This window comes from Petaurus breviceps, unplaced genomic scaffold (genome assembly GCF_028583685.1).
Source record: "Petaurus breviceps papuanus isolate PSGF00001 unplaced genomic scaffold, PetGlider_PUasm1.0 91133, whole genome shotgun sequence".
NCBI lineage: Eukaryota > Metazoa > Chordata > Mammalia > Diprotodontia > Petauridae > Petaurus > Petaurus breviceps.
The window spans coordinates 85,811,584-85,829,099 of NW_027187419.1; the positions used below are offsets into that span (position 1 = coordinate 85,811,584).

A 17,516-nucleotide genomic window follows, 5' to 3' on the forward strand; every position below is an offset into this window, starting at 1 on the left:
AGAATCAAGCCCAAATAGTCACAACAGACTAGTTGTGCCTGACTTGTAGCTGAGTCAGACACACTGAAACTTTACTCTAGCATAGTGATGTCATTTTGGTCCTTCCTGAGAATGAAGGACAACAACCCACCAACCCCGCCTCCCCAACCTTCAGGGTATGGTGAGGAGATCAAAGAAGATAAGTCACTAAAGGAGGCATTTTATGCCATGCATGGAAAGGATTGTCATTCATGGAAGGTTCATTGTTTAAATTACTGTGTTTATTTAAATCAACACAAAAACACAACAAAATTGCTAACAACAACAACAAAAACAAAAAACTACTTTCATGTAACTTAACTCTTCAGTGAACAGAAGTACTTCTTTTAATGTTTTGGCTTTTTCAAGGACCAGCCTTGGGACAAAACAATATTTGAAAATAGCAGAAAGACTTTATTCTATCCTCTGCAACACAAATACACAAATACATGCACACATCCACATACATCCACACACAAACACATACACTCATAAAAGTTTTCTAAAGTACCTTCCCAGTAATGAACGCAAAAATGTCTTTAAAACAGTAAATTCCACGTAGATATTGATGTATGATCAGTAATATAACACACACAGAGTGAGACAGGTATTTTCCAACCCCTAAGTCAATCTTTAAGTCAGGAAGCTAGACACTGAATGAATGAATGAATGGACATTAATTAAGTGCTTATTGTGTACTTCCTGAAGCACACCAATTTTCTAAGTTTACTGTTTAAGTAAGGTCTTGAGTAATTTTGTAATGTACTTAGTAACATAGCTCAATAAACCTCCAATTTAACTGGGTTACAGAAGTAACGGAGGGAAAAGAGGACACTATGTAACATGGCAAGATCTATCAAAAGATGAAGAAACCCATAACTAGTTATCCCTTGATATTCCAATGACTATATTTTTTTATAGCTCCAAGTGAGCAACTTCCTCTACCAATGCACATTTAGACCTAAGTATCATCTTAATTCTCTCTCACAATTCCCCTCCCCATATCCAATCAATTGATAAATCCTGTCGATTCTACCTACCTAACATCTCTCTTCTATATGCCTAATTCTCTCTTCTGACACTGCTGCCATCCTGGAGCAGGCCCTAATCACATTTGGTAATTTATTGCCTTAATTGCCTGGGGGCACTGAGACAAGTTATAACTTGCCTAGGGTCACAAAGTCCCAATAACCTGTTCTATTAGGTAATGGACAAACTATTAACCTAGTAAACTGCTTCACTTTATGGTTAAACTCATGGTAATTAACATGGCACAAAAGAAACCCACAATACCTTCCCTGAATTCCAGTAGGGTTTGGTTCTAATGCTATTTCATTATTCTTATATACATTTTCATATGCTCTACCTTTCACTCGACTGAAGCAATCTTTCTATCATTGTTTTAAGAAAACTATAGAGACCTTCACATATGTGAATAATCCATAGCTATCTCTATAAAGCCAAATGTATTTCACAGATGAAAAGTAAAAATAAAAATAGTTTTGAGTGGCCAATGGATATTATTTACAAGGTCATAAATTAAGACAGATGTGATAAGGGGACTGAAAAAGAAAAAGCTATTCAAGAAGGACTATGTTTGATTAAAAACCACTCTGGATTTTATCCTATGCCCCCTTTTATATTAATAGAGCCCTCTGCCAGTTAAATTACCTGACACTCTTGAAATAAGTAATTTTTTTCTCTCCCCTCCCCGCCTTTGCCCAAATGTTCCCCAACAGATTTAGGAGTATATAGGAGAAAACCTGAGTTGTGGGGAAAGTGAGGATTTTATAGCCTTAAATAGTTTAATACACTAACTAAACTCTAGGGTCCCTTTATTTCTTCCTCTGTCTCTATCTCTTTTTCTCTGTCCTTTGCTTCAGTCTTTCTCTTTCTGGTGACTTCCTAATTTCTAAATTACTTGACTCTCCTTCTTCATGCATAAAACAAATAAAAAAATCTTGCTTGCAAAGCATTGACATGAAGGGATATGGTTTGAATGCCAACTCTCAAGGATTTAATGGTGAGTAAAGCTCATGGTCTCTGCCTGTTGAGTCTGTTCCCAGTTCCTTCTTGCACTCATCAAAAAGAGGACTGGAGTGATGTGAAACCCTAGCCATTGTCAACCCAAATTATTCTGGTTTAATTCATCTGCAGTCTTACAGCTGCTGATATTTTGAGAAGAATTCCTTCTTAACTGGAATAATATCCAATCAATTGCCACTGGAATAATATCCCAATTTCCTCATTTTACAAGTACCTTTGGTCTTCCTCTAAGAACGGGGCCACTGTTTAGGAATATGTATATATCTGTGTCGTATGAGCAGATATTTGCAAGGTTTTGTGGTTCTGCTAGGACAAAGACAATATTTCTCAAACAAATTAAATTCTAATTCATATTTTTCACATGCAAATTTGATCCGCAGATACATCATTTGGAGGATTTTTTTCCCCAGGCATAAACTCAATAGGTTTTGCATTCATTAACATGATCCCCAAAGTCAAGTCTTTGTGGTTCATACTCCTTTTCTTAATTATTTTGAACCTGGCAGGCATCAGTCCCTAACCTTCCCACAAGTAAGGCTGATCTCAAAATGACCTATTATTATCTTGAGCAAACCTCAATTTATAGCAACAAAGAAATAAAAATTAAATTGTGCAGTTGACATTTTCTATCAGTGAAACAGACTTTTCCAGTGCATGAACTGCTAATGAGAATCTGCAGTAATGTCCATCTTTTGTTTTTCCTGGTGTTTATATGTTACATTTTTAAAGGTACTTGTGGAGCCTCTGTACAGCGGGTTGGTTCCCTGAAGAAGAAATAGAAAAGAGAACAAGAAAGTTTTGATTAGAGGCACGTAAATTTTGCTAGGACTCTCTTTTGGTGACTTTAAATAATTTCATTAGGTTAGAAATGTTCTGACAGGAAAAAAATCATTTTGAAACTTCCTTTGGATCTTTACATTGTACTTACATATTTTTCATGTAGATCTTTTATTGTAAATAAGTCAGAAAAATACTGAAATATTCTGATGGACAATTTAGGAAATCTTAACTTCTTGGAATTGATTCATTGTAAGAAAACATCTTGTAACCTTGAAGTATTATTGGGTTTAAAAAATATAGAACAAATTAGAAAGTGCTTTAATGATACTAAACTGTTCCTTGTCCAGAAATCCATCTTTTCCATACCATAGCAGCATTTTCTTGGCAATGTTATGTGTGTGTCATGGAACTCAACAATCTTCAGAGAATCCAAAAGACAGGTGGTCCAAAGGACAATGGAGAGACACATGGAGAGTACAAGAAAGTAGAAAATAGTCTATTATTAATCATGACTTGAATGTAAAAAATAGCTTGAGAGCTCATCATCAAGGAGATGCATGACTAGAGAAAGGAAGTAGATGGGTTATGTAGTAATAAGGAGGGATAACAGAAAGTCCAAGTGGTATCCACAAAATATGAAATGACTTAAGAGAAAATTTGTAGCAATGAGTGGGTCCTTAAAGGATGATGTATGAAAGACCACAGACAAGAATCCTTGGAATGAGAGCTGTGGATAGGTTGCTATCCTATCATGATGAGATGATGAAGCATTCAAGTTTATGAATACCAAGCAGTATACTTAATGAGTAGTATTTAGTCTAATCTACTAGACCACAGCCCAATATTGTAGAATATGGCATCTTTCTCCAGGCTAGCAATCTAAGTGTCATGTTTACTCTCTCTCACTACCCAGATCTAAATAATCTTCCAAGTCCTGTTGTTTCTACCTATGTTACACCCCTCATATATACTTCCCTTTCTCCTCTAATAGTGCCTCCACTCTTGTCCAGGCCCTCATCATCTCTTGCTTGGACTACTGCAATGGTCTGCTGCTTGTTTTCCCTGACTTGTCTGTCCCCAGTCTAGTCTATCCTCCACTCAGCTAACAAATTGTTCTTCCTAATGCAGAGGTCTGAGGATGTTAACCCTTCATATTTAATAAATTTCAATGGCTCCCTATTAACTTCAGGATCAAATATGAAATCTTCTGTTTAGTTTTTAAGGTCCTTCAGAAGCTGGGCCCTGCCTCTATTTCTAGTCTTTTTATACCTTGCTGTTCGCATTGTCATTCAGTCACTTTTCAGTCATGTCTGACTCTTTGTGATCCCCTTTGGGGTTTTCTTGGCAAAGATGCTGGAGTGGTTTGCCATTTTCTTGTCCAGCTCATTTTTACAGATGAGGAAACTGAGGCAAACAGGCTTAAGTGATTTGCCCGCACAGCTAATAAGTGTGTGAAGCCAGATTTGAGCTCAGGAAATGAATCTTCCTTACTTCAGGCCTAGTGCCTGTACCATCAACTGTACCACATGGTGTACCCTCTTACCTCTTAGTCCCCTCTATCTACAAGCCAGCCAGATAATGCTGGAATCAAAGGATGTATTGTTAGACTTGGAGTCAAGAAGTTCTTAGTTCAAACCTGACCTCAGACATTAACTAGGTATGTGGCCTGGAGCAAGTCACTTAACCTGTGTCTGCCTCATTTTCTATTTCTGTAAAGTGGGGATAATAATAGTAGCTCCTTCTCAGGGTTGTTTGTTACAAGGCTAACATGAAATAACATTTGTAAAGTGTCTTGCAAACTTTAAAGCAGTAGTTATTGGCATTGTTGTCATGATGTCACTGTTGTTACTGTTATCACTCTGCAGCATCCTTACTGTAACATGCACAAAACACTCCACCTCCCCACTCAGAGCATCTTCCCTGGCTGTGCCCCACACCTAGGGGTTCCTTCCCACCTCATCTTCACTGTCTGTCTCAGCTACAGTGGCCCTTTTGCATGAAGCCTTGCCTGGTTCCCCCTAACCATTAGTGCCTTCTCTCGGGACTTCATCCATTTTATCTTACATTCTTTTGCATGTTCGTTATCTCCTTTATTAGAGTATGAGGGCCTTGATGGTAGGGACTGGTTTTGTTTGTTTGTTGGCTTTGTATCCCCAGCACTTAGCACAGTATCTGGCACTTAGTAGGTGCCTACAAAAACTCGTGTTGACTTCTAGTCTAGGAGAGATACACGGGGCAATTTGCTTTCTTTCTATGTGATCAAACTATGTATTCTGTAATATTCTGTGATCTGCTTCTGGGTTACTGAGGGCATTCTGTTTATTTTTTAGTGAATGGGGGAGGAGAAAAGATGAAATCTTGATAAAATAAATAATACCATTAAATAATTTAAAATAATACAATTAAAACATTTTTTTTTTAAATAGGCTCTGTTCATTCTATGTATGTCACTTGGTGTGTCTGTTTTTTATACTGGGATTACCCATTTCAGGCCAAGAATTTGGCCCCAAAGCCCAGCACAGGTCCATTCAGAGATAGAATTTGGATTGAATATTGAAAAAAATCATATTTCTTTGAACAGATTTTCAAGTTCCATACCTATCCCAAAATTGTCTTTTAAAATATGTCTCCTCTGTTCTAGTCCTACTGCTGACACACTGGGCCAGGCTCTCATTACCTCTCCCCTGGATTACTGCAGTAGTCTCCAAACTGGTCTTCCTGCTTCCAGGCTCTTTCCTCTACAGCCCATCCTCCACGTAATTGCCAAAATAATCTTCCTGATGCATAGTTCTAACCATATCACTCCCCTACTCAAAAAATTTTAATGCCTTCCTATTGCATATGGGGGAAAAACACAAAGTCTTTGCCTATTTCTTGAGACCCTCCACGTCTGATCCCAACCTCATTTCATTCTATTACTCTTTACATACTATTTAACTGTTTCCATATATTTTTCCTCCTAGCTCTATAAATTCAGATGAGCCATCTTCCATGCCAACAAACCATTCCCTCCAAATCTCTGGCTATGGAAACCTTTTCCATCAAGACTCATGTCATTGGACTTCTCCTCCTTGAAGCCTTTCCTGATCCTCCTCCCAACCCCCTACTTGAAAATGAACTCTCCTCAAATTGCTCATAGTTCTTTGGAGATCTTCCTTCTGTGAATCACATTCAATCTAGTGTTGTACTTCTTGTTTATAAATCTTATGCCCCATTAGATTATAATCCTTGAGGGCAGATAACTATGCTGTATTTCATTTTTTACATTTTCTAACTAGTATAATGTCTGGCATAGAATAAACTCATATTTTCCAAAATCAAATTAAAAAAACATAGATATTTAGATCAGTAAAGAATCATACAGATGATTGAGTCTAATCCCCTCAACTTCCAAAGGAAGAACCTGGGCCATATTGTTGTTTGTCCTTTCCTTCTTGAAGAGGAACACAGCATCAGGAAGGTGAGGCCATGATTTGCAAGTGAATTGGATTTAAGTAAGGGAAGGCTGGGCAAAGTTATCAGCCTCATTTTCTTCTCTGGAGTCATCTGGGTCCATTAACAAGATATAGATCTGGACGACTGGAGATGGCCCCCACCTGGGCTGGAAGGCTTTAAATGACTGCCTAAGGTCACACCATTAGCAGTGGATATAAGAGAAGCCAGGTATCTTGATGAATTCCAGGATCTTTTGGCGGGGGGAGGGGAGAGGTGGTGTACGTGATATTGCATGGAAAAAAAAAAACAAACCTAAATTCTAGTTCTATCCTTTGAATAGCGATTTTTTTTCCAGCCTGTTTAACAGTTGCTGGGATGAATGGGGTATAAGAGCCAGAGGAAAAAGATGCTATGAAGTGGGTCCAGACTATCTTGGAATAGGAAGGAGAGCTGAGGGGCTCTGTGATCAAAGTGACAAAGATGACAAAAAAGAGAAGCTGGATTTGAAACTCAGAAGTCCAACTATTAGCCCCTCTACCTTATTGTTTTCAGTACTGCCCTCTACTAAGAATCATAATTAGTGAAAGAGAACTAGGCAATGGGACTAGAAGCAAGTTTCTAATTTGAAAATATTCCTTTTTATTGTGATAAGTAAGAAGGTGGGTGGGGTGAGGGTCTGGAATTGAAAAATGAGGAAGTGTATATTACTTGGGACATCTAGTTCAGGTTGTTACTGGGGTAGGAGTGGGGGGAAGGTGGCTGGTTCTCCTTTTGTGAGCTACATTGATTTTGAAGAAATGAATGAAAAAAACACATATTAAGTGTTTATAATTTGCAAAGCACTATGCTAAGCACTGGGGATATATATATATATACACACATGTTATACATATCTACATATACATATGTGTGTGTGGGTGTGAAAACAGACAACATAGTCTGTTTCCCAACTAGTTTCTTCCCAATCCCATGAAGTTTATCCCCTGGGTGGGGCAGAAAAAGGGTAGTATGACATGTACCCAAATAAGTCTAGTTGTTTAAATGAGGCACAACCAGTGAAATAAATACAAATTAGATTTTGGCTAAATAAATGTTTAGGAAAGAGATGTATGTATATAAGAATGAGAGAGATAGAGAGTGAGAGATCTGAGACTGTATTGGCCAATTGCTATGTAACCCTAAGCAGGTAACAGAATCATAGTCTTAGAGTTAGAAGGGGCCATAGATGTCACCTAGTCCAATCATCTTGACTGAACAGATGTGATCTAGAAAGGTTAAATGATTTACTCAAAGTCATACAGGTAGAAAGTGGAAAAGCAGAGACTAGTATGTAGGTCCTTTGGCTCACAGACTCCAAATACAGCAGTAAACTCTATATCTCCAAATTCAGTGCATTTCCACTGTGCCATGTTGCCCTCTAGTCACTCAAACACTATTTGTCTCAGTCTCTTTATCTGTGAAAGAATACTACTACCTACCCTTTAGGGCTATGGTGAAAATAGTCTCCAAACCTTAATGATCCATATAAATGAGTTATTATAAGCTCCTATGTGCATACTGCCCTCTTCAGTTCCTCATGAATAATTATTTTCCCCCTCAAAATAAGCTTTCCATTTGAAATACCACTTCCCAAAATTTTCCCATTTTATGGAAAATCATTAGCCCTTATCTTTTTTTAGATAAGGTTAGATTCCACAGACCTTGAAGGTATGGCTCTAAGTTCATCTTTTTTATTCAAACAGGGGTGAAAGAACTGCTACAAAGGATTAAAGGGGCATCTTTTAGTTTGCATGCCTTATTGTTACTGTTCAGTCATTCAATTGTTTCTGACTCTTTGTGACCTCATGAACCATACCGTCCATGGGGTTTTCTTAGCAAAGATATCGAAGTGGCTTGCCATTTCTATTTCCAGTGGATTAAGGCAAACACAGGTTAAGTGACTTGCCCAGAGTCACACAGCTAGTAAGTATTTGACGCCAGATTTAAGCTCAGTTATTTCTGACTTAGGACCTAGCATTCTCTCCCCTGATCCACCTAGCTGCCTCTTGCATGTCTAGCAAAATGCAATTAACAGTTTTTTTAGAAATGGGGAAAAAACCCCTGATAAATAGGAAAACTCTTTGTCATGACCCACTGATCTCTTAATGATTACCAAACTACAAAAAGCTGGCTTGATTTGCTTAGTGCAGCAGAAATCAATTCATGACTAGAAGAAATGTCAAACAGAACATTTTTTCATCTCTCAGGTTAATGACTTGACAACCTTGAAAAAAATTCTAATCAAAGATGAATTTAACCTCTTTCTCTTGATTTTTTTCAATATGAAAAATGAGTCATAGTCATAAAAAAAGTATGGTTATGTCAAAGTGGCAAATTTCAATCCTATTTCTTACATTCTGTTAAATAGACTTTCGGGAGATTCCCTTTTTCTTCAGTTTACTTTCACAGGTTTTGAGGGGCAAGCACTCTTGTCTCTAGAAGATGATAACAGCAGCTTCTGGACAAGGAGTAGTGATTGGTCACTGTCTTCCTTTGGGGTGCTGAGTGTCAATTTAAGACCAGAGCAAATTCAAGTTTTGAAGAAGAAACTAATCTTCGGTAAAATTTGAATTGAATTGAGAACCCCAAAAGAGAGGACCTGGAGACAAACTTGTGCCAGTGGGGCATCTATATTAGTGAAACTTGAGCTGAATTATGGGAAATAAATCTGTTTTGCCTCTGCGTTGAGTAATCATTATCTAGTCAAAGCATGAACATTAAACATTTGTTATTCAAAGAAACTCAGTTTGGCAAGGAAATAATATTTTTCATTTCATTTATACTTCATAATGTGTGGCATCCCATTCTGAATGAAGAAATAGCATAAAATTCAGCATTTGAATTTCAATCGTGTCTTACATCCTGGGTAAGAACAATTCATGTTTTGGAGAAAATTAACTGTTAATTAAAATATTATTTAAAAGATATAAATCTTTTGTTGGCACTTGTGTCTTTTTTTCATGAAAACATAAAACATGCTGATTAGTAGATATACATCATATAATTGCCCAAGTGTCTGTCTGCAGTACACGTGCTTATTATTTAATGGAGAAACCAATCAAAGGCTGTGCATGGAAATATACACAGCGGGGGTTGGGCCTTTTTTTCCTCAAACATTCACCCCATGGGAGCATCAGTATTGAGAGTCCCTAAGTCTGAGCACAGGCTGCCTGTAATGAATCCCTTGGGATCTCCTCCCATTACATGGGACATGGTGGTGTAGGATGCTTCCTGTGATTATGGTGATGTCTTCTGCATTTATGTATATAATCCAAGATTGTAGCCTTACATTTTTTGTTTGGGGGTAAATAAAAGTTCCCTTACTCCTTTCATTCTCTTTCTCCCTAGGAAGAAGTAAACACTTGTAGTGTTAAAGGTCAGTAGGGTCAAAGGAAGTTCAAATTACTAGAGAAAAGTAGAAGAGAGCAAGGGAAAGAAGGTTTTACTTTTATAAAGATGGGGGCAGAATTCTGGGGGAAAGACTGTTTGTGAAACTCAGTTTATATCCAGAAAAGGAAAAGAAAGTTTACTCAGAGAGCTAGACAAAAGCAACCAGATTGGACTGGACTTGGGAGATGGTTAAGAGTATCCATGCAGAGGGAATAGTTTTCTAAGTTGGGCAAGTCTGCACTCTATCTGCATACATAGATATATTACTTCCTGGTAGATACAGGACATCCTTATCTCTCTCTCTCTCTCTCTCTCTCTCTCTCTCTCTCCATCTGTATTTGCCCAGGTATATAGAGTTTATGTTCATATATATATACATATATATATAATATACACACACACACACACATAATTGTTATATAATTGTATAATATATATTCTCATATATAATTGCCCAGGTGCATAGAATTTATATTCTTATACATTTTTGCTGGAAGCAGTGCACCAGAGGAGATGAAGTGCTGGGTTTGCAGTCAGGAAGGCCTGGGTTTAAATCTTGGCTCTCAAATCCTGACTCAGACATATGTTAGCTGTGTGACCCTTTGCAAAATTCCTAACCAACATGGTCTTCAGGCAACTTCCTAATCCTTATTAATTAAGTCATAGAAGCAAGTGGAGAGAATTTCTATGCACTGCTCCTTCCTCCCCTATCAAAATTCCCTACATTGATGAAATGCTTCAAGTATATATCGTTACCACTATAGTATAATAATTTTTGTTGCACTAAAGAATCATCACTGCAGTAGTAGTATTCCTTTGTACATTATATGCAGTAGGTGCTTAATAAATGTTGAATTGAATTCAATGATAAGTTACTATGAGGAGGATTATAGCTGATGAGGATTATAACATGGAAGACCTAGAGATGGAAGGGAACCCAGAGGAGAACAGTTACTAATATTCAGTGATAGTTTAAAAGAAAAGAAGGAAGTCCTAAAATGGTGGCAGCAAAGACCTCCTCATTCCTTGACATGAAGCACTGTGACTAAATGGATAGAGGGCTAGACTTGGAATCAAGAAGACATAGATTCAAATCTATCAAATCCCTATTAGCTACATGACTTTGAACAGGTCACTTGGCCTCTCTAGTCATCAGTTTCCTCATCTGTAGAATGAAATAATCAGTCCTAGATCTATTTTTCTTCTTTCCCTGCAACCACAAAAAAAGGGAGTTTGGGGACTCCAGGATCTCAATATCCTACACCATGGTCTTTGTCTATCCTAATATGCCACAATTTTGCCATCCTATGGTTAAACAGTGAGAGGATGGGGGAGGGCTTCCTTGAAATAAGAAGGAAAAAGAGGGTCCCAAAAACTTGCAATCCCTTCCTTCCTCACCCCCCCAAGTGGTATGAGGAATCTCTGCTATTAATATTTCTGGACTACCCTAATGCTCTCTATTTCCCTATAAAGAGATAATCAGGAAAATAATGAAGTCAGTAAAGTTTGTTGTTGATGCTACCTGCCATCCCAAGATAATTTATACTGGTCCAGATACAATTCAGGCCACACTAATAGCAAAAATTAAGCATCTGAACAAAAAGAAATTTAATGACTTTTTCTTTTATCATTTAAAATTGTGTTTTTAGGAGAATTTGTGTTTATAGGGAAACTCTCTAAGACTGTTAAGAAACTCTAAGACAGAACATTTATAATTTTCAATGGTAGACAGAATCCCTTCCCTCACGGGGAATTCCCCACACTGATGAAATCACAGGTCTGGATCAAAAAAACCCCAAACAAACCCAACACTACAAATGCTTTTTAGACATGGCAAATAACTAGGGATAATGTGTTATTATTGGTGTCAAAAGATAAGTAGGTGAGATGTAAGCTCAACACAGAGCTGGGACAACCTGGATTCAATGCCTACATCTGATGTCTGGTTACATGACTTCGGGCAAAAACATTCAACCTCTCAAAGACCCCAGGTAACACGCAAATACTTTAAACTGCAGAGTCTTTTTTGATCTGTATTGGTAGAGTGAGTTTTGTATGTCAATTAAATCACAGGATTGTTTAAAAAAAAAAAGAGGGAGGAGGTGAGTGTGCTTTGCACTGTTGTTCTAGGAAATATAAAGGATGGATTCATGTTCCATGATATCATGTGACCAAGGCCAGGTGCTCATTGAGGCAGATAGTTCAGACTGGGACCAGGTGTTTGGTCATGAAGTTAACTGATGTTAACTGGCCCAAATCAACCATGTTGGCCTCATGAACGTGATATTGAAACCAATAACGTTCCCTATTATAGTTACATTTGGACGTCTAAATGAATAGAATAAACCTATTTGCCATCTCCATGCTATAATTCACATCCATATTCTTCTCTACTAGAAATGTGGCCATTTCTACCTGAAGCATAAAATACTGGATTAATTACATCGTCCTGTATTACACTGTATCACATGTAACATTGTTTGTCCTGTATCACATATAAAGTTGGTTTGAAATGATTATTTAAAATAGTCTTGCCATAAAAATGCACTTTTTCTCTCTCTATCTAATAAAGGAAATCCCACTCCCTTAAAGTATTAAAGACATTTTGTTGTTGTTGTTATTGTTCAGTAATTTTCCAGTTACACCCAACTCTGTGACCACATTTGGGTTTTTTTTGGCAAAATTACTGGAGTGGTTTGACATTTTCTTCTCTAGCTTATTTCACAGATGAAGAAACTGAGGAAAAAAGGTTGAAGTGATTTGTCCAGGGTCACATAAATGTCTGAGAATAGACTTGAACTCAGGAAGATGAGTTTTCCTGACTCCAGGCATGGCACTCTATTCACTGCACTATGATTAGCAACATTATAGTAGACCAAAAAGTATCAGGAAGATAGAATTAAGTGAGAAAGAAATATGTAGTATAAAGGATTTGTTGTGTTAACAAACCAATTGGAATGGAGTAAACTGTACACTTTGATATTTCCCCCAATAACATTATTGAATTTTTAATAACAAATTAATTGCTATTAGATAGATGGATGTAGTATGCGTGGTAGGAATAGGAAATTAAAGCCATGAAATTGTTTCCATGGTCTCTAGAGAGCTAATTATTTATTATAAGGAAAGTGTAAGAGAAATAAGCCAAAATTGAGTTCCATTAAGTGATTTTCTGCTGGGAAGTTTAGCAACTTAAATGTCACATGTACTTTTTTCAAAATTGATAGGTTTTCAGGTAGCTGTTTACAATATGTTATTCATAATGACCATTTGCTTGATATATAAATGATTTTTTAAAAATAACATTTCATTGTTGTATATTATGAGAGGAAGGAAGGCATTTCCATGGAGACTGGTATGAACTGTCATGCCATTTACACACGATTACACTTGCTATAATATAGCCCCTTTGTGGAAACATTTAGAAATGTCTTCTGTGCTACATCAAATGGAACTTTGAAGCAAGGCCTCCACTTCTTTAAGGATTTCCTGAGACTCCCAGAAGGTAGAAGTCTCTGTCTCCCAAGAAAATAAGCAGAATTGAACTAATATAATAAAAATTACAATTTCACCTAAATTAATTTACCTATTTAGTGCCATACCAATAAATCTACCAGAAAATTATTTTATAGAGCTAGAAAAAAATAGTAACAAAATTCATCTGGAAAACAAAAGGTCCATAATATCAAGGGAATTAATGAAAAGAAATGCTAGGGAAGGTGGCCTAGCCATACCAGATTTTAAACTGTATTATAAAGCAGCAGTCATCAAAACTACTTGGTACTGGCTGAGGAATAAAGTAGTGGATCAGTGGAATAGATTAGGTACGTGAGGCACAGCAGTCAATGACTATAGCAATCTACTGTTCGACAAACCCAAAGACCCTAGCTTCTGGGATAAGAATTCACTATTTGACAAAAACTGCTGGGAAAACTGGAAAATAGTGTGGCAGGAACTGGGCATAGACCAATATCTTATACCATATACCAAAATAAAATCTAAATGGGTGCATGATCTAGATACAAAGGCTGAGACTGTAAGCAATCTGGGAGAGCACGGAATAGTTTACCTGTCAGATTTATGGAGAAGGGAGGAATTTATAACCAAACAAGAGATAGAGAGCATTATGAAATGCAAAATAGATAATTTTTATTACATTAAATTGAAAAGGTTTTGTACAAATAAAGTTAGTGTAACCAAGATTAGGAGGGCAGTGGAAAATTTGGAAAGAATTTTTACAACCAGTATCTCTGATAAAGGCCTCATTTCTAAAATATATAGAGAATTGAATCAAATCTATAAGAATACAAGTCATTCCCAAATTGATAAATGGTCAAAGGATATGAACAGGCATTTTTCAGAGGAAGAAATTGCAAATATCTATAAGCATCTGAAAAAAATGCTCTAAATCACTATTGATTAGAGAAATGCAAATCAAAACAATTCTGAAGTACCACATCTCACCAGTCTGATTGGCTAAGATGACAAAACAGAAAAATGATAAATGCTGCAGAGGATGTGGAAAAATTGGAACTCTAATGCATTGTTGGTGGAGTTGTGAACTGATTCAACCATTCTGGAGAGCAATCTGGAACTATGCTCAAAGGGCTATAAATGAGTGCATACCCTTTGACCCAGCAATACCACTTCTAGGGTTGTATCCCAAAGAGATCATAGAAGTGGGAAGAGGTGCCATATGTACAAAAATATTTATAGTAGCTCTTTGCGTGGTGGCAAAGAATTGGAAATCAAGGGGATGCCCATCAATTGGGGAATGGCTTAACAAGTTGCATTATATAGATGTAATGGAATGCTATTGTGCTATAAGAAATGAGGAGCAGACAGACTTCATAATAACCTGGAGAGACTTATACAAACTGATGTTGAGTGAGAAGAGCAGAACCAGGAGAAATTTGTACACAATTATAGACACAACATATGTGTGACAACCAACTTTGATAGATTGGGCTCTTCCCAGCAATGCAAGGTTATAAGACAGCTCCAAAAGACTTATGATGGAAAGAGATGTCCACATCCAGAGAAAGAACTACAGAATTTGAATGCAGATTGAAGCAAACTACTTTTGTGGTTAGTTTTGTTTCATTCCTTCTTTTTTGTTGTTCACTTCATTGTTTATAATTCTTCTTTACAACCTGACTAATACTTAATGTGAAGTTTTTGTAGAGCCTATATTGGATTGGATACTGCCATGGTGGGGAGGGGGAGGGGAGAGAAAATTTAGAACCTAAGGGATTTTGGAACTGAATGTTGTAAACAAAAAGTAGATAAATTTAATAAAATAAAATTGAAGAAAAAAGAAAATAAGCAGAAAACATAGGAGCCATCAAGCCACAGGCTAGCTACTCAAGGGGATGGTATTTCCTGTTCCCTACACAGTAGTGCAACAGCTAAGAGAGATATCCATTGGAATTTCTTTTGTGGGTGCAGTTAGTGACAGATGGTTGGAAAGGAATAAGGGATGCTGCCTTTCTTACAACAGCTAAAAAGAAAAACACCCACATCTGAGTGGTCTCTGGGATAGAGAGCTTTTCCCACTGTTCCCATTTCCCACAGGATTTCTTTTACTGACATTGTGAACATGTTTCCAATTAACTGCCAGCAGCTTCTATGACAAGTCACCTACCGTTTGCCATTTGGCTTTTGACCTTTCAGCTTCAAATTTGGCAACTTCTTTACGGTCATGAAATGATACTAGTAGCTTCCATATGCAAAGCAGGACCACACCAATAAGAAGAATGGCAAGAGATACTCCCAACATGATCATTGGAATGTTGGGAGGCTCGGGACAATCTGTGGAAACAAAGCAAGTCATGTTTAGAATGTAGATCATAAGTACTTTTCCCCTGCTGACAGTGGGTAAGGATTTCCACTGAGGTTTCCAATTGTATTTTTCAATTGGAAAGTAAAGGGGAAAATAATGAGGCTGTGTCCAGTTTTAGCTTAAAGATTTTTCAATGGGCAGTTAATTTGGGGAAATATAGCCTTCCATGTTCAAAATTTTATCCTTAAATCAGAGAAAAAGGAAGAATTTATATTTGAACATTTCCTTGATGGTTGACTTACTTAGGAATTTCCAATTACTTAAGAGTTTCCAATTGCCTACTGGCAATGCATAAAGAAAATTAATCATAAGTTTATGATGGTTCAGATGCTAAAATATAAATGTACAATCCTAAGGATAAATGGACAAGTAAACAACTCAATATTCGTTTTTCATTCATTCTTGGTTTTCCTCTACCATATGAAAATCTAATATCACAGGTTTAATGCTGAAAAGAAACTTAGAGGCCATCTAGTCCAACCCCTTCACTTTGTAACTAATTTCAAGGATCTGACAAAAATTTAAACAAAACAATTCCTCTAAAAATTTTGTTCTGGAACGATTAGTATCTTAGAGCAACCATCTATTTAATTCCCTCATTTTACAGATAAGGAAATAAGGGTCCAGATGGATGAAGTGAATTCCTCAAAGACATTTAGCAAGGATAAGAACACAAGTATCCTATTATTTAATTCAGTGCTTTTCACCTTATATCACTTCCTTTGTAAAGCAAAGAGAAGATCCTGTCTTTCAAATTTTATTTTGTTTCCCTATTACAGAGTGCCATGTGTATGAAGATACTCTCTAAATATTACTCTGGCTCTGCTAATGATACCAACAGTAATTTTAAATTCAAATAGCCCTTCCCCTCTATTATTCAACTAATATTGATGGCAGAATAAGCAATAATTCTTACAGCATGCCTTGGAGATATGATACATTTCTTAATGAAACATTGTAATTAAACTCCTCTTTTCCTGTTATGAAAGTAAGATGTGAGAACTCATCATGAAAAAAGATCTGCAGAACTCTGTAGAAAGTGAGATCAAACAAGATATCTGGGGAAAAAACCAGGCATCCTTATTCACACTTCTTGAACAATTCAACTGAACAGACATTTCTTAATGGAATGGAATGGAAAAGCATTATTAAGTGTTTAGTATGTGCCAAACACTGTACTAAGTCTCAGAGATATAAACAGAGAAGTGAGAGAGCTCATGTCCTCAAGAAGCTCACATTCTAATTGCCCAAGACATACAGGATGTTTCAAACAGAAGAACAATTTATACTATTGTAACAACGAACAATTCTGAAAGCCCTCAGAACTCTATTCAGTACAAGTATCAACCATGGTTCCAGAGGCTGTATGATAAAGAACATTACCCAATTTTGGCAGAGACATAGGCTTAAATTGGACTAAATTGCAGAATGAGACATACATTTTTGGATATGGCCATATTGGTTAAATTGGGAATTTGTTTTACTTGACCATGCATATTTATTTCAAAGGTTTTGTTTTTCTTTTTTTCTTTCCACTGTGTGTGTGTGTGTGTGTGTGTGTGTGTGTGTGTGTGTGTGTGCTTATACTGGGAAAGAAAGAGAACAAATGATTTTTATGAAAAAAATAAAAATAAAAGAAGGTTCAGTTTCATTGTTGATGGAAAGGCCAGGAAGTATTAGGGTCTGGAGGCAAAATAGTGAACCTTGGGGATCAGTAGCAGGATAGACAATCCCTAGCTAACGACATCAAGAATAGAGTAATGAAACCATAGTTTGGGATGGAGTGAGGCACTGGGTTACCTCATGTGGAGGTTGGGATAGGGTACGACAAGTGAAAAAAACCAACCAGATTTTCTATAGTTTTGCTCTCACAGAGCTCATAGTATAACTTAGGAAAAATGAAACGTATGTACACGATGATGTACACACAATTCCAGGAAAGTGTGATAAGTATAAAGGGATGATT

General features: G+C 36.8%; 1 protein-coding gene across 8 annotated transcripts in view; it reads right to left on the minus strand.

Moving 5' to 3' along the window:
* Nucleotides 1-238: 238 nt before the first annotated feature.
* ITGB6 (integrin subunit beta 6) overlaps nucleotides 239-17,516 on the minus strand; it is a 204,845-nt gene continuing 187,567 nt past the window's right edge. For all 8 annotated transcript variants that reach the window (XM_069080069.1, XM_069080068.1, XM_069080067.1 and 5 more), the window contains 2 exons: nucleotides 15,353-15,519; nucleotides 239-2,828 (listed from right to left, as the gene is read on the minus strand). In XM_069080069.1, coding sequence (XP_068936170.1) covers nucleotides 2,727-2,828; nucleotides 15,353-15,519 — 269 coding nt within the window. In that variant the 3' untranslated portion in view covers nucleotides 239-2,726. The remainder of the gene's footprint in view (nucleotides 2,829-15,352; nucleotides 15,520-17,516) is intronic.